Source organism: Bombina bombina, chromosome 1, assembly GCF_027579735.1.
Source record: "Bombina bombina isolate aBomBom1 chromosome 1, aBomBom1.pri, whole genome shotgun sequence".
Classification (NCBI taxonomy): Eukaryota; Metazoa; Chordata; class Amphibia; order Anura; family Bombinatoridae; genus Bombina; species Bombina bombina.
The window spans coordinates 1,216,584,957-1,216,603,374 of record NC_069499.1 but is presented as its reverse complement, the minus strand read 5'-3'; the positions used below and the strand labels follow the sequence as shown (position 1 = coordinate 1,216,603,374).

General features: G+C 35.9%; 1 protein-coding gene across 1 annotated transcript in view; it reads left to right on the top strand.

The window, feature by feature from the left end:
• Nucleotides 1–18,418, top strand: part of LOC128664100 (protein NLRC5) — a 429,645-nt gene that overhangs the window by 210,702 nt on the left and 200,525 nt on the right. Inside the window, exons 14-20 of the mRNA XM_053718792.1 lie at nucleotides 1,130–1,219; nucleotides 8,016–8,081; nucleotides 8,175–8,249; nucleotides 9,016–9,099; nucleotides 9,179–9,262; nucleotides 14,526–14,570; nucleotides 16,496–16,567. Of these exons, the coding sequence (XP_053574767.1) occupies nucleotides 1,130–1,219; nucleotides 8,016–8,081; nucleotides 8,175–8,249; nucleotides 9,016–9,099; nucleotides 9,179–9,262; nucleotides 14,526–14,570; nucleotides 16,496–16,567 (516 nt within the window). The remainder of the gene's footprint in view (nucleotides 1–1,129; nucleotides 1,220–8,015; nucleotides 8,082–8,174; nucleotides 8,250–9,015; nucleotides 9,100–9,178; nucleotides 9,263–14,525; nucleotides 14,571–16,495; nucleotides 16,568–18,418) is intronic.

Genomic DNA, 18,418 nt, shown 5'->3' with positions numbered 1-18,418 from the left:
ATATGCTGTATGACAATACAATTATCATTTAAACAATAATACACCTATAGAAGCTGGAGGATTGTGGATATATGAAATATGTATATACATTATTTAATGTATTGTATTGCATAATGTTAGAATATGTATGTAAACTGTAAACGTGATTGTACTAATCTTTTTTTGTGTCCTTAGGAGGGTATTTTTACTTATTTTAGGATTGAGACTGCACATTCTGAATATTCATATTTACATTATATTGAGGACGTGCATTCGCGATCGCAATATTCATATTTCACAATATTGTCATCGTGTTTTTGTGTTTGTAATATTCACATTTCATAATATTGTGATCACTATTGCATGATCACATTTTACTTATAATAGTCCCATCGCACTATAGCAAACGTGTTCTATATTAATATATATCTATAGCTATAGATATAAATAAAGAACATGTTTGCTACAGTGCGATCACATTATTATAAGTAAAATGTGGCAAGCGCTATCGAAATATTGTGAAATATGGAAACGCAAAAATGCGATCGAAATATTGTGAAATTTGAATATTACAAATGCAAAAATGTGAATATATTTTACTATTTTGTGAAATATGAATACCGGCTTGGCCAATTTCTGCATTAGAGCTGCAATGCTTATGTCTCCTGAAAATGTACTTTATGTATGTATTTAACCTTTGTGGGAGATAAACACATAGGCCTAGTTTCCATTGCTGTTGAAACCGGAGTAAAATGGTGGTTGTCAAGTTATAAAATAAAATGGATCATAGGATAGTATTAGTAGTTGAATAAGGAGTTATAAATTATGATATTTAAAACTCCTTTCTTGTTGCATAGAAACAGTGGTAACTTTAAACTTCCCCATGGTCTTTAATGGAGATACTTCTTTTTACCACCAGTTTAAACAATGGGTTAGGGTCAGTAATGCAAAAATGTCATGCTGTAGCAAAAAACGTAATTATGTTCATTAAAATTTCCCTATACAAATATTGCGTAAAATGAGGGCATCGTCCAAAATGGCGCATAGCTTGAGATAAACATGATATAGGGACCAGGAATCCTGTATTGGGGTTTGGAAATTGTATTGGTGCATGAACTATTCACTCACTTTTCAATGATTTTCTCCTCAGTCTTAACAACATAGATATATCGGCAGAAGGGATTTTATGCATGGTTAATTTCATGGTGTCCTGTCCCTATGTAAACCGTATGGATGTCAGGTGAGATAATATTCTTGCCCATTGCATGGTTTTAAGACGGATTTTATAACCAAATTTTATCAAAAACAAAACATACATATTTGTACTGTAGCTGTGCAGAGCTGTTTGATTGTATTAGAGCATTTCTGTGCATTATTATGCAGATTGCCTGTGACTGACATCAATAATGACTTGCACAAAACATAAATGCATGGTAATAAAACTACTGCTTGTGCTGTAAACTTACTTATGTCACAAGGCTGTAATTAGAATTTGTAGAAGCAAGACCATGTGCTACTGTTGCATACCTCTGCTTTACAAGGCCCCATGCTGTAGTTGTCCACCTGTTATTTAAACACTTCACTTACCACAGCAGTTTTACTCCTCCCACTGGTTCCTTTACCTACTACTTCTCATCCTGAGCCTTGACAGGCTGAGCTGTTACACTACTTACAGAATTGCTCCTGCACAACTGAGCAACTCCTTTTTTTATTTCTCATATCAATATGGTCTTCTTACCCCAAACATTTATTCTCCACTTTTAATACCCAGTGCTGCTCACAGACAAAATTGTGAATTAATCTGTGTTTTCTTACCATACTTGCAGAAGTGTCTTTCTCTAACAGCTTGTACTTGTTTATGTTGATGTGTTAATGCTGTTTTTTCAGTTGTATTAAAACATTTTTTAAATACAATTTCCCTTTAACTCTGTTAGGTACAAGATAACCTCCTACCAGACCAGCGATGCCTCAGATAACCAGACACACACTAAAGATCAGTCCTCCCTCACTCAAAATCCCACAAGCTTAGATCCCTTGACCCAGTTACAGAAGATTAGATATCTGCCATTTTACTCTCATCTTATCTGTCCATTAGTTCCTATCCATTTCTGGATCACCCTCTCTGCTCCTTTACAGCTCTCTGTTGGGGCTCTAAATTGCTGAGTTCTAAGTAAACTTTTCTTTCTAAGTCATCACATTATCCCCATAGGTTTCTGTAAGATTATTTTATTCCTGTCTAGAAGATATTCTGACACATTCTTGGTTTTGTAGTTCTCAAAAAGGAACATAAACCCAAACATTTTACTTTCATGATTCTGCTAAAGCATACAATTTTCAGGTTTCAGGTGTACTTCTATTATCAAATTTGCGTCATTCTCTTCATATCCTTTGTTGAAGCAGAGCAATGTTCTACTGGAAGCTAGGTGAACATATTGGATGAGCCAGGGACAAGCAGCTAGCTCACAGTGCTGCATTGCTCCTGAACCTACCTATGTATGCTTTTCAAAAATGGATACCAATAGAACGAAGCAAATGAGATAATAATAGAAATAAATTAGATAGTTGTTTAACATTGCATGTTGTTTCTGAAACATGAAAATGTAATTTTTACTTTAATGGGACAGTAAACCCAATTTTTTACTTTAATGATTCAGATAGAGGATGCAATTTTAGGCAACTTTCCCAAATTACCAGAGAATTTTTTTTATTTTTCCATCACTCAATTTAAACAGAAATTCCTTCTTTTTTTATATACCTGTCCAAACTAATTATTTATATATATATGTAAAGTAGACAACCCAAGGTTTTGATCTAGGCTCTTTTTGGTATATTTCATGCCACCATTTCACAGCAAAATGCAATTAAATAAAACAAAATCGTTAACTTTTTTAAAAACTTTGAGTTTCTCATTGAAATTATTTACATACCGCTTGTACAATCATGCACAAATGGTTGTAAAAGCTTCTCTGGGATCCTCTTTGTTCAGAAATAGCAGACATATATGTTTTTGCCATTGCTTGGTTAATTATGTAGCTTGTAAGGTTAATTTTAGCTTTAGGGGCCTATTTATCAAGCTCCGTATGGAGCTTGAAGCCCTGTGTTTCTGGCGAGTCTTCAGGCTCGCCAGAAACACAAGTTATGAAGCAACCGCCTGGACAGGATACTAACCAGAAAAGCACTCTGCCCTCATATGTATGGGCTAAGTGTATATAGGTTTTAAAATATATCAACTTTATTAGTTTTATTTAAAAAGGGTTACAAACAATAAACTAATGTAGTGAAAATGGTGGATAGTTACAAATTCTTATCCTGAATTGATATCATGGATAGTAACTCCAACGTAAAGAGGATTTGTGGTAAACCTTAATGGTAAAGGTATGTTTATAATCTGCTGTGGGCTAATATCCCTGCAAAATTGAGGCCAACCTGTTAGGGGCCACTAATCAGTCAAAGTGTGTACTTATAAATTGTATACCTCACTGAGTGTTATGTGGATACTAAAATAAATTGTACCCATATGTATTCTGTGGTAGAGTACTGCAACAGTAGTAGTATGGATAGGTATTGATACCTTGTAAGTTACGTGTAGTTTGCACTTATATATACAGATTACTTGTTAGTGTGCCCGTGGGTCACGATTAAAATATTAGTTGCTCCACAGATTAGAGGTATATCTCCACCGTCATTTGTACAGCCCAATATCTAGAATGGAGCGTGTGTATATAAATGAAACCACAGGAATTACCGTGTATTCAAACGTTAAGTTACAGTGTAGCCAATGACTCGCAACTAACTTTGTATCGGTTGCTATTGATTAATTAAAAAGTTACATATTGTATACTTTTGTTATAAGATTTTCAGCAACCTACAAAGGAGTTTAATTCTTAGCGAGGAGGCTTATACAAATTACTTGTTAGTGTGCCCGTGGGCTTAACACTAAAGCTCACCACCAGGCAGGTATGTGCAGAATATGTGATTTATTTATTACAGCAGTAACCTAAATCAGCTGGTTTCAGAAACTCCCGAACAGCCAGATTTGTATAGAGAGGCCTATCACCCCCACTGTGAATTGTATACGCTTAGTATTAAACGTGCAAATAAATAAGGAATGTCTATATGCCCTAAGGTCACACTTAGATTGTGCAGTTTTCCGCAAGTTAAGGAATACAGAGGCCACTATAAATTAAGCTCAACGTTTAACCTGTATATACATGAATAAAACTTGTTTATATGGATTGTACTCAGTGCACTGCCGTGTATCTAAGCACTATATACAGTACAGTTTACCCCAGGTTTGTCAAGTGTTGCCACTAAAACACTTATTATTAGTTGTTAAATATCATATCATATGCTTGTAATTTGTACTGTGGGCAACCACCACAAGAGGTTAGTAAAGAAAATATGAGTAGCACAAAGCTTGCCCTAGGGCAGTAATAATTTGTGCTGAAATTACAGGTATGTGCTACATAAGTATCTTAAATTAGCTAGTATCGGTTAAGCACGAACCACAGATCTCCTAAGGAAATACCACTTTCCCCATAGTTGATTAATATATAAGAAATACCACTTAGACTAGTGCAAAATTAAAACTACAGGACACCCAACAATCCTGTCATTCCTCCCTTAACATGTTTCGCCTACTGACTTTGTCAAAAGTGGAGGCGCCGCCCAAAATGCAGCCTTTTATTTGCTTCCTATTAGACACACCCATTTCTTGTGATGTCATGAATGGCTAATCAAGTATACATGAAAAAAGACCTTTATCCTAAAATGAGTAATGTATTTGACTAACTGATTTACTCCCTTATGTATTGAAAGAGGCAGGACTAAATAATATATTTGACCATATTGTTATCCACAGAGGGGATCATCATTACTAATATATGCACAGTGTTTTACTTCTGAAGTGGGCATTACATTGTAATAACACTCTATCTTACCAGTACTGTAATGGTTTATCTGTATAGGGAGAATTTATGACAGAGAGGTTTATATATAAAACTATCCACCATTTTCACTACATTAGTTTGAAAACCACTTTTACTTGCTGCAACTGTTTTTATTGTGTGTAACCCTTTTTAAATAAAACTAATAAAGTTGATATATTTTAAAACCTATGTACACTAAGCCCATACATATGAGGGCAGAGTTCTTTTCTGGTTAGTATCCTGTCCAGCACTCTTGCTGGAATTGTTCTTGTATATGTTTCTCTCTGATACTCAGCACCTATACACTATTACATAATATAACTACGTATTAGATTATATTCTATACATTTAAATAAAGTGTTCCCTCAAAGTAATAAGATTGGTGTCATTGCTCATCTCTCAAAAATCGCCGGAAATCAATACGATCATGTTGATTGACAGCCCCTGCTAGCAGCCGATTGGCCGCAAATCTGCAGGGGGCAGTATTGCACCAGCAGTTCACAAGAAATGCTGGTGCAATGATAAATGCTGAGAGCGTATGCTGACGGCATTTATCAATGTGCAGCGGACATGATCCGCAATATCGGATCATGTCCGCTTGCACGTTCTTAAATAGGCCCCAGAGTGTATAGATTACCCTCCCAACTTCCCACCCCCTGATCCCTACCTGATCCCCCCAAAAAAGCTCTCTTCCCTTTCTCACCCCCCACTAGTCACCCCCATCTTAGGTACTGTTTCCCCCCCCCTTACCCTCAACCTCCCTGATCTGTCCCAAACAGCTCTCAAACCCTCCCCCCTCTAACTAGTGCTCTACATCTTAGGTACTGGCAGCTGTCTGCCAGTACTGATAAACCACTTTTTTAATATATACTGTATATATATTTATGTTTTATTTAAAATGTTGTTTTTCTGTAGAGTAGTGGTCTCCCCACCTCCCAAGATCATTAGTTAGGGACCCCATGAAACGATTAAACTGGAGACAGTTCACCTCCCAATGATGTTATTAATTTCAATGATCTATCAATGTATTTCTAATGGTATAAAAAAGTAAATCAGTATTTTCTGATATCACTGGAAAAAAATATCTGGATTTGTATTATTATTCTAAAAATTAAACCTTGATTTAAATCAAGTCTTACTGCTAGTTATTTAAATCATGATTCAAATCAAATAGATTTTCGGGCTCAGTCTACTCCAGAATTTTTATTGTTTTAAAAGGATAGATAATCTCTTTATTACCCATTCCTCAGTCTTGCATACCAACATGGTTATATTAATATCCTTTTTACCTCTGGGATTACATTTTATCTAAGCCTCTGCAGACTGCCCCCTTATTTCAGTTCTTTTCACAGACTTGCATTTCAGCCAATCAGTGCTGACTCATAAATAACTCCACAGGAGTGAGCACGGTGTTTATCTATATGGCACACATTAACTAGCACTGTCTAGCTGTTAAAAACTGTCAAAATGCACTGAGATAAGAGGTGGCCTTCAAGGGTTTAGAAATTAGCATATGAGCCTAGGCTTAGCTTTCAACAAAGAATACCAAGAAAACAAAGCAAATTTGATGATAAAAGTAAATTGGAAAGTTGTTTAAATTTGAATGCCCTATCGGAATCATAAATTGTATAGACTGTCCCTTTAAATCAAAACCACCCTGGTTTTTTTTAGCAGGATTTCACACAATTTTGAGGGTTTTCAAATTCAGAACCCTTAACCTCTTGAGAACACATTTGTTTTGTTGATTTGCATATCTTTGCACTCTGCACTGCTCTTTTTCAGCATTACTGTTTGCTGGTTTAGTTTTAAGGTGCTATAATGTGATGTTTTAAAATGTTAATTACAAATGAACACAAATTCATACAAAATAGCTATTTACAGATAGGTTGTGAATTAATAATAGTTATTTGGAAAAAAAAACCTGCATTAATGTTGGATACACCAGCCATCATTCACCACATATTTTCTGGTTCTGATAAGGTCTGTGAACCCCCCCCCCCCCCGACCAGAGATTCCATAATATTCAGAATTTCAAATGGCATAAAGGGACTTCACTTTTTTTTCTTTCGTGATTCACATAGAACATACAATTTTAAACAATTTTCCAATTTACTTCTGTTATCTAATTTGCTTCATTCTCTTGCTATCCTAACATTGCTATATTATACTCAAATATTGGTTGATCACTCTAGTAACTCATTTGTATATGTCCCAAATCAGCCTCGGCAGATGAGGTAATAGGTTTTCTTAAAGGACGCTTAAGTCAAAATTAGCTTTCATGATTAAGATAAGAGCATGCAATTTTAGGCAACTTTCAATTGTACTTCTACTATTTTTTTGCTTCATTTTCTTGGTACCCTTTGTTGAAAAGCACATATATGCTTCTTGTCATTGGCTCACACAATGTGCTCAGCAAGCACTCAGTAGTGCATTGCTACTCTTTAACAAATGATATCAAGAGAATTAAGCAAATTTGACAATAGAAGTAATATGTAAATTTATTAAAATTGTATGCTCTGTCTGAATCATTAAAGGGACACTGAATTCAGATAGAGAACAAAATTTTAAGCAACTTTCTAATTTACTCCTATTATCAATTTTTCTTTGTTCTCTTGGTATCTTTATTTTAAAAGCAGGAATGTAAATCTTAGCAGCCAGCCCATTTTAGGTTCAGCACCATGGATAGTGCTTTCTTATCGGAGGCTGACATTTACCCACCAATAAGCAAGCATAACCCAGGTTCTCAACCAAAAATGGGCCAGCTCCTATGCATCACATTCCTGCTTTTTAAATAAAGTCAGCAAGAGAACGAAGAAAAATTGATAATAGGAGTAAATTAGAAAGTTGCTTGAAATTGCATACTCTCTCTGAATAATGAAAGAAAAATTTGGGTTTAGTGTCCTTTTAAAGAAAAACTTTGGGTTTCATGTCCCTTTAAGTGGGAAACCTATGCACCCATTATATATTGGAGGCTACAATTTTACTCTTATTTCTCCAATATTTAAACCACCATATGATTTTAGGCTAATCTATTCTAAATATATAATTATGTTTAGATTGTATTATGTCATTCTAATAAAAAAAAAATATTATTTTTATTTTATTTAGATTTTTGCAGCAAACCACAGTGATATATTTCTTCCCTGAGGGCCACAATGTGCAACAGGAAACAAGGTATGTATCAATATATATGCACTCAAATATTAGCATGATTTGAGGACTGAATTAACAGTAAGCACTAATCAAACAATATATACAAAATTAAAGCATTTCAGGTGTCGCAAAGGAGGAAACAATATCAGAAGCTAAAGAAAATATTTGTGAGCCCTTAAAAGAGATAAGGTGCGTTCTTATCTGTGATAAAAATAGTGAGCTATTCCCGGTAAAATATTTTGTAGGATGGAATTGTTTCTTGAGCACATTACCTGTTTAGAAATGAAGAAAAATCCACTCTTGACTGTAATAAAAATTGCACTGTGATGACGTTAGTGTTTTGTGTGTGCACTGTACTCTCTCAATAAAAAAACTTAAAAACATTTGTAGGTTTTATGCCATTTAATGGAGTGTATTTATCTAGAAAGCATTCTAGCGGCTATGTGCATTTTTATACTGTATTTTTATTTTTAAAATGAAGTGCTATATTTTAAATAGCTCATTATTACAAACTGCAATAGATGCTTTTCTGTTGCATATTGGAGATTTATAACATTATATGAATTAGCTTTCCCTATACATATACCATAATATTGATGCATCATTTTGGTTTTGGATTTTGGAAAAATATTTAAAGTGCAATAATAATTAGTTAGAACATATAATTTTAAGACTATTGACCTCACACTACACATGGGTTAAACACACAGTAGAATGCTGCTTGGGACCCACAGAGCACTGCTGGTCCTGAGTGGAACCCAACTCAGATGTACAAATCGTGCTGCTGATTGGCTCAGCGGCGGTTTCCTCTCAGGATCAGCATTGCTCCTTTGCAGGGGTTAAACACACAGTAGTGTAGGGTCCTTAGACTTAAAATTATATGCTCTAACGAATTATAGCATGTCATTTTTCTGACCATTATGGCCCTTTAATAAAAATGGTTTCTGCTTTGTAGGATAACCGGTTGTCGTCTTCTCCAAAAAGACATGCCCAAACTATGTGACATTCTGCAAAACTGCAGCAATCTAGCAAACCTGGAGTAAGTAAGATCATGTAAAGCACGTTTTAGTGTCTGCATAGGATTTTTTTTATCTCAATCGTCAATGCTTCACTTTCAGTTTGTCGGAAAACAATATGGAAAATCGAGGGATCAGACTCTTGTGTCCGGTTTTCTCCAAGCTGAAGTGTCTACGCTTGGTGAAGTGAGTTTCTGTGAATATAAGGCTGGGTTGTGGGATACTGAGCATACAAGGTTGTATATGCCACAGTTGATGCAAGGTTTGGGTTTTAGGTCATGTGAGTATAAGAATGTATTTATAAAGTATTCTGGGATTGTTTACCTAAAACATAACACTTATGTATTATAGATTACTCTTTATTTGGCTTACATGCTGAATTTGCACAGTAAGTACAATGTTTCTTAATTCCAATTCAGATTTTCCGGACAAGAGCACAGGTGAAATTATCATCTGATCAGTAACCATGGTTATTAACCTGCTCTTGTCCAAAGCAATCATGAAAATATGGCCTGTTAGTGTGCCTTGAGGACTGGAATTGAGAAACACTGCAATAGCAGACTCCTGATTTAAGTAGAGACCGAACTAAATATTTTACTATGTATATGAAAGACCAACAATTATTTCATTGTAATTATAATTGTATAATAGAAGCAGAAAAATTAAGTTTGTGCAAGATAAAAAAATGTATGAATCCTTACTGGCTGATAGGGACACCTCCCACAGCTGTATTGTTGAATAGGGACAAGTGTCCACAGGCCTCACCAGAAATGTATTTATTCATCACAGGAGTGTCCAATAAAGCACTCATGTACAGTCATTTAAAATTCACCTTTATGATGAAACAAAGAAAAATAAATTAGTACTCTGTCTATCTTCATACCTAGAATATCCCTAATACTATTTAAAAACAAATTTTAGAGAAATAACCATGTTCCTAATATACAAACACTGCAGCTTCTAGTAAAATGCAGTCCTAGTAATAGTATCCCTGACAATTTAAATCAATGAATATTAAAGGGACACTAAACCCACATTTTTTCTTTTGTGATTCAGATAGTGCATGCAATTTTAAGCAACTTTCTTATTTACTTCTACTATCAATTTTTCTTCATTCTCTTGCTATCTTTATTAAAAAAGCAGAAGCTTAAAGCTTAGGAGCCAGCCCATTTTAGGTTCAGCACCCTGGATAGTGCTTGCTTATTGGTGGCTATATTTAGCAAACCAATAAGCAAACATAACCCAGGTTCTGAATAAAAAATGGGCCAGTTCTTAATCTTTACATTCCTGCTTTTTAAGTAAAGATAGCAAGAGAACAAAGAAATGTTGATTATAGGAGTAAATTAGAAACTTGCTTAAAATTGCACGCTCCATCTGAATCATTAAAGATACAAATTGGGTTTAGGGGTCCCTTTAAGAGTATCCCATTCTCCTGAATTCATCAACATCAGCTCTTGAAATGAACATTTTATTTTTTTATATTCATTTTAGCCTGAGTGGAAATAGACTGTCGATGTATGGCGTTATATACCTCGCTGAGTCATTTTCTTCTCTGGAAACTATGAGAGACATCAGCATCAGGTCTCTATTTATTTATCTGTCTATCTATCTATCTATCTATCTATCTGTCTATCTATCTATCTAGCTGTCATCTATTTTTCTATGTATCTATTTATCTATATAGCTACATATCTATCTATCTATTTATGTATCTATCTTTCTATTTATCATCTCACTAGCTATCTTTATATCTATTTATCTATCTATCAGCTAGATTACGAGTTTTGAGCCCTATAGGGAAATTAACGACCGCCACAAAAGCGGCGGTATTTAACCTCCCTATAGCGCTGCTATTACAGGTTTTGCAAAACCCGGCTTGTGCGGTCAATATGGTTGCGTTGAACTCCATACCTCACCCAAATACAAGCGGTGTTTTGACGTGCTCGTGCACGATTTCCCCATAGACATCAATGGGGAGAGTCGGCTAAAAAAAAGCCTAACACCTGCGATCACAGAAACAAAAGCTCAGTAAAGCAGCCCCATTGATGTCTATGGGGAAAGAAAAAGTTACGTTTAAACCTAACACCCTAACATAAAAAACATGTCTAAACATCCCTAATCTGCTGCCCCTAACATCGCCGCCAACTAAATAAATTTATTAACCCCTAATCTGCCGCTCCCGATATCGCCACCACCTACATTACAGTTATTTACCCCTAATCTTCCGCCCCCAATGTCGCTGCCACTATACTAAAGTTAATAACCCCTAAACCTCTGGCCTCCCACATCACTAACACTAAATAAATATATTAACCCCTAAACGTAACCCTAAGCATAACCCTAACGTAACCCTAAGCCTAAATCTAACCCTAACCCCCCAACTTAAATATAATTAAAATAAATCTAAATTAAACTTACAATTATTACCTAAACAATTCCTATTTAAAACGAAATACTTACCTGTAAAAAAAAAACCTAGGCTAGCTACAATATAACTAATAGTTATATTGTATCTATTTTAGGTTTTATTTTTATTTCACAGGTAAGTTTGTATTTATTTTAACTAGGTAGACTAGTTAGTAAATAGTTATTAACTATTTACTAACTACCTAGTTAAAATAAATACAAATTTACCTGTAAAATAAAACCTAACCTGCCTTACACTAAAACCTAACATTACAATAAAATAAATTAAATTAATAAAATACAATTATCTAAATTACCAAAAAAAAATAAGCACTAAATTACACAAAATAAAAAATGAAATTATCAAAAATAAAACGAATTACTCCTAATCTAATAGCCCTATCAAAATAAAAAAGCCCCCCCAAAATAAAAAAAGCCCTAGCCTACACAAAACTGCCAATGGCCCTTAAAAGGGCCTTTTTCGGGGCATTGCCCCAAAGAAATCAACTCTTTTACCTGTTAAAAAAATACAAACACCCCCCAACAGTAAAACCCACCACCCACCCAACCAACCCCCCCAAATAAAAACCTATCTAAATAAACCTAAGCTAACCATTGCCCTGAAAGGGGCATTTGGATGGGCATTGCCCTTAAAATGGCATTTAGCTCTTTTACATTGCCCAAACCCTAAGCTAAAAATAAAACCCACCCAATAAACCCTTAAGAAAACCTAACACTAACCCCCGACGATCCACTTACAGTTTTCGAAGACCGGACATCCATCCTCATCTAGAAGGCAGAAGTCTTCATCCAAGCAGGCAGAAGTCTTCATCCAGACGGCATCTTCTATCTTCAGCTATCCGGCACGGAGCGGGTCCATCTTCAAGACATCCGGCGCGGAGCATCCTCTTCTTCCGATTGCTGCTGTAGAATGAAGTTTCCCTTTAAGTGACGTCATCCAAGATGGCGTCCCTTACATTCCGATTGGCTGATAGAATTCTATCAGCCAATAGGAATTAAAGGTGAAAATAGCCAATAGAATGCGAGCTCAATCCTACTGGCTGATTGGATCAGCCAATAGGATGAATACTCAATCCTATTGGCTGATTGCAACAGCCAATAGGATTTTTTCACCTTTAATTCCTATTGGCTGATAGAATTCTATCAGCCAATCAGAATGTAAGGGACCCCATCTTGGATGACGTCACTTAAAGGGAAACTTCATTCTACAGCAGCGATCGGAAGAAGAGGATGCTCTGCGCCGGATGTCTTGAAGATGGACCCGCTCCGCGACGGATGGATGAAGATAGAAGATGCCGTCTGGATGAAGACTTCTGCCCGCTTGGATGAAGACTTCTGCCGCTTGGATGAGGATGGATGTCCGGTCTTCGAAAACTGTAAGTGGATCGTCGGGGGTTAGTGTTAGTTTTTTTTGTTAAGGGTTTATTGGGTGGGTTTTATTTTTTGCTTAGGGTTTGGGCAATGCAAAAGAGCTAATGGCAATGGTTAGCTTATGTTTATTTAGATAGGTTTTTATTTGGGGGGGTTTCGTTGGGTGGGTGGTGGGTTTTACTGTTGGGGGGTGTTTGTATTTTTTTTAATAGGTAAAAGAGCTGATTTCTTTGGGGCAATGCCCCGCAAAAGGCCCTTTTAAGGGACATTGGCAGTTTAGTGTAGGCTAGGTTTTTTTTTATTTTGGGTGGGCTTTTTTATTTTGATAGGGCTATTAGATTAGGAGTAATTCGTTTTTATTTTTGATAATTTCGTTTTTTATTTTGTGTAATTTAGTGTTTATTTTTTTTTTGTAATTTAGATAATTGTATTTTATTTATTTAATTTATTTTATTTTATTGTAATGTTAGGTTTTAGTGTAAGGCAGGTTAGGTTTTATTTTACAGGTAACTTTGTATTTATTTTAACTAGGTAGTTAGTAAATAGTTAACAACTATTTACTAACTAGTCTACCTAGTTAAAATAAATACAAACTTACCTGTGAAATAAAAATAAAACCTAAGCTAGCTACAATGTAACTATTAGTTATTTTGAAGCTAGCTTAGGTTTTATTTTATAGGTAAGTATGTATTTAGTTTTAAATAGGAATTATTTAGGTAATAATTGTAAGTTTTATTTAGATTTATTTTAATTATATTTAAGTTAGGGGGTGTTAGGGTTAGGGTTAGACTTAGGCTTAGGGTTACGTTAGGGTTAGGTTTAGGGGTTAATATATTTATGTAGTGATGTGGGAGGCCAGAGGTTTAGGGGTTAATAGTTTATTTTATTATATTTCATTGTGGGGGGCTTGCGGTTTAGTGGTTAATAGGTTTATTATAGCGGCGTGTTGGCGGACGGCAGATTAGGGGTTAATAATATTTAAATAATGTTTGCAATGCGGGAGTGTGGCGGTTTAGGGCTTAATAAGTAGTTTATGGGTGTTAGTGTACTTTTTAACACTTTAGTTATGAGTTTTATGGTACAGCTTTGTAACGTAAAACTCATAACTACTGACGTTAGATGGCGGTACGGATCTTGTCATTCTAGGCTGTACCGTTCAGTTTTTGGCCTCACAGCAAAACTTGTAATACCGGCGTTATGAAAGTCCCATTGAAAATTGACTTTTTTAAAAGTGCGGTACTGACGTTGCATGACGGCTAAAAAGGTGTGCGGTACACCTATACCTACAAGACTTGTAATAGCGGCGCTAGGGAAAAAGCATTGTTATGAAGCATAACACTGCTTTTTCACTCATAACACCAAACTCGTAATCTAGCTGTATGTTTGTGTCTATCTATAATCTATCTATCTAGCTATCATCTATCTTTCTATCTGTCTATCATATATCTGTCTGTCTATGTATCTATTTATCTATTTATATATCTATCTTTCTATCTATCATCTCACTATCTATCTATCTATCTATCTATCTCACTATCTATCATCTATCTCACTATCTAGCTTTCTATCGCAGCTGTGTTCTGAATGAACATAATACAAGATGACCATGGCTTATCTGTTTTTATTGTCTCTCTCTCTTGTGTTGTCTCAGCTTTGGGAGATATCAGAAGATTGTTTTAACTTTCCAGGAGAGCAGGTACTACTGTGTATTGTGTACCTATTGTACTGTATAGAAGGAATAACAGAGATGCATAGGAAGATATGAGATTGAGCTGAGCAGTTTTGGTGGGTTTAGCTCATATGTGAGGGCTTTTGCCAGTCCCAGGTGGTTCCGGGTTTAGTGTAGAAAAACTGGGCTATAAATAGTGGAATTTTACTACAAATTGTATTGCGTGTTGTAAATATGAAATATGTAATAAGTAGTTATAACTGTTACAGAATAGTTATAAATATTGTCATTGTGTATTTATATATTTTCTTCTTTAATACTATACTAAGGATGTGAATGTTATTCTGTTACTGTATAAGCTTTTTACAGAGTGCTAAGAAGAAATATCTTATCAGTAATGCAGGTTATTTGGCTTTTTTTTTTTTTTATGAAATCCAAAAATGTTATTTTGTGATTCAGACACAGCATACAATTTAATAAAACGTTTCCAATTTACTTCTATTATTACATTTGCTTTGTTCCTGTGATATTCTTTGTTGAAGAGATACCTGGGTAGGCATCTGGAGCACTACATGACGGGAAATAGTGCTGCCCCATCTAGTACTCTTGTAAATGGATAATTCTTGCAAAACTGCTGCCATATAGTGATCCAGAAATGAGTGGGCTCCTAAGCTTACGTCCCTGCTTTTCAACAAAAGATAGCAAGAGAACAAAGAAAATTTGATAATAGAAGTAAATTAGAAATCTGAATCATGAAAGAAAAAAATTGGGTTTATATGTTTTTAATTATTTGTTAATGTAAGTGTCTCTCCCTCATATCCAGAACCACATATAGCTAGAAAAACAGCTCCCAAGCTGATTCCTTTTTAACTTCTTTGAGGGACCTTGCTTCACTGATAGTGTCACATGACCAGAGGGCTTCAGATCATCAGGCCCATAGAGACAGTTAGTCATCAGTTGTTTCCACTATGGGAAGCAAACATAGATCTGCTGCTGAGATTACAAATAAAATGCAATACTGATCTATTAAGCAATACTGGACTCATTTAAAAAGGAAAAAAAAAAGCTTAAAGGGACTTGAAACCCCAAATAAGCTCAGGAGCGCGCACGTGTCTGCAGCACTATATGGGAGCAGTTTTACAACAATGTTATCCATATGCAAGAGTACTAGAGGGCAGCATTATTTCCTGCCATGTAGTGCTCCAGATGCCTACCTAGGTATCTCTTCAACAAAGAATAACATGGGAACAAAGCAAATTCGATAATAGAAGTAAAGTGGAAACTTTTTTTTTTTTTAAATGTATGCTCTGTCTGAAAAGAACATTTTGGGTTTTACTTCCCTTTAATGTATCTGAAGCACTTAGATTTTACCATAGAAAAGGTAATGATCCTTTTACATTTACCACACACAGGGTATTGCACTGGGAAAATATGAGCATGTGACAACTAAATAGCATGTAATGTACGTGTGTAGCTGTGAGCATGTGACAACTAAATTGCATGTAATGTACGTGTGTAGCTGTGAGCATGTGACAACTAAATAGCATGTAATGTACGTGTGTAGCTGTGAGCATGTGACAACTAAATAGCATGTAATGTACGTGTGTAGCTGTGGGCATGTGACAACTAAATAGCATGTAATGTACGTGTGTAGCTGTGAGCATGTGACAACTAAATAGCATGTAATGTACGTGTGTAGCTGTGAGCATGTGACAACTAAATAGCATGTAATGTACGTGTGTAGCTGTGGGCATGTGACAACTAAATAGCATGTAATGTACGTGTGTAGCTGTGAGCATGTGACAACTAAATAGCATGTAATGTACGTGTGTAGCTGTGGGACAGTGCTAAGATGTTGTGCAGATAAAATCCCTTGAATAGGGACTGTAGCAAACTATAATAGACCATTCAAGCCCATATGCTGTTATATCTGTGCATTGTATTATCTGCAGGCATGGGAATTGTATGGACAGTCACAGCTATGAAATTGCAGCTGGTATACCATGGCCATCAAAGACGTTTAGGTGAGATTCTGTACACTTCTTCCCCTTTTAAATGTACTTTTCTTCTTCTGCATTTTGCTAAAGGGATACGAAACCCAATTTTTTTTGTTCATGATTCAGATAGAGCATGCGATTTTCAAGCAACTTTCTAATTAACTCCTATTATCAATTTTCTTCGTTCTCTTGGTATCTTTATTTGAAAAAGCAGGAATGATAGTTTAGGAGCCAGCCCCTTTTCGGTTCAGCACCTGGTTAGTGCTTGCTGATTGGTAGCTAAATGTAGCCACCTATCAGAAAGCGCTACCCAAGGAAGGTGCTGAACCAAAAATGGTCCGGCGCCTAACCTTACATTCCTGCTTTTTCAAATAAAGAGTAAATTAGAAAGTTGCTTAAAATTACATTATCTATCTGAATCATGAACAATATAATTTGGGTTTAATATCCCTTTAACTCTGCATTTTCATCAGGGGTGTAACTTTACCTCACTGGGCCGCTGTGTAATACCTGTGGCAACTGCCCCCCTCACTTCAACACCACCTCTTACAAAGCACCAATGTATTGTAAATTAGGTGTTAGAAGATATTAAAGATAGTATAATGAGTTGCTAAATATAATGACCTAATCAAGTATAGTAATTGTGTCACAGGTAGGGAGGTCTGTTTGTGTGAGGCTTCTACCTCTTATAACAAATCTGTTGGAGAAAAAAGGTTCTGTTGGAGATTTCTTTTGGGATAGTATAGCTCCAAGGGCATAGTCCGAAGCATCAACTTCGAGGTGGTATTGAAGTTGTGGATCAGGGAACTGTAGGATGGGAGCAGTGGTGAAAGTTTTCAATAGGTTGAAAGCCTGACCGGCTTCAGGAGTCCAGTTATATTTATAAGAGTGCTTTGTGAGAGAGGTGAGGGGTTTCACAATGGAGGAGAAACCTTTAATAAACTTCCTGTAGAAGTTGGCAAAGCCAATGAAGGTCTGAACCTCTTTTTTGGATGCAGGAATGGGCCAATTGAGAATAGCTTCTACTTTCTTGGTTTCCATGAGTATTCCAGAAGGTGAGATGCTATACCCTAAGAAGGAGATGGAATCAGTATTAAATAAACACTTTTCATTTTTGGCATAGAGAGAGTGTTTCCGTAGCCTGGAGAGAACCAAATGTACGTGTTAAATATGATTTTCTAAGCAGTCGGAATATATATATATAAGGATGTCATCTAAGTATATTACCATACAGACATCTAGAAGATCTCTGAAAACCTCATTCATAAAACACTGAAATGTGGCTGGGGCATTGCATAGCCCGAATGGCATGACTGTGTACTCGAACAAGACATGCCTTGTTCGAAACGCAGTCAGCCATTCATCTCCTTTCCTCATCCTGACTAAATTATAGGCACCTTGAAGATCTAACTTAGTATATATCCGTGCACCTTGCAATCGCTCAATGAGTTCGGGGATCAAAGGTAAAGGGTACCTGTTCTTCCGAGTTCTTTTGTTTAATTCTCTATAATCGATAATTGGCCAAAGGGTGTTGTCCTTGTTACGGACAAAGAAGATCCCCGCGCCAGCCGGAGAGGTGGAGGGTCTAATGAACCCCTTTTTCATGATTTTCATCCAAGTATTCCTTAAGGATCTTAAGCTTAGGTTCTGACATCGGGTAAATGTGACCAAAAGGGATTGATGAATTAGGAAGTAGTTCAATCGTAGAATCGTAGGATCTATTTGGTGGCAGAGTCCATGCTTCTACCTTGTCGAATATGTCGGCGAAGTCCCGATAACACTCTGGCATATTGTTTTCTGTTAGTTGCATGATGTTATGTTTAGTTTTTGGTATGCAAGATTTGGTGCAATATTCGGAATCAAAGTGGAGTATGTTCT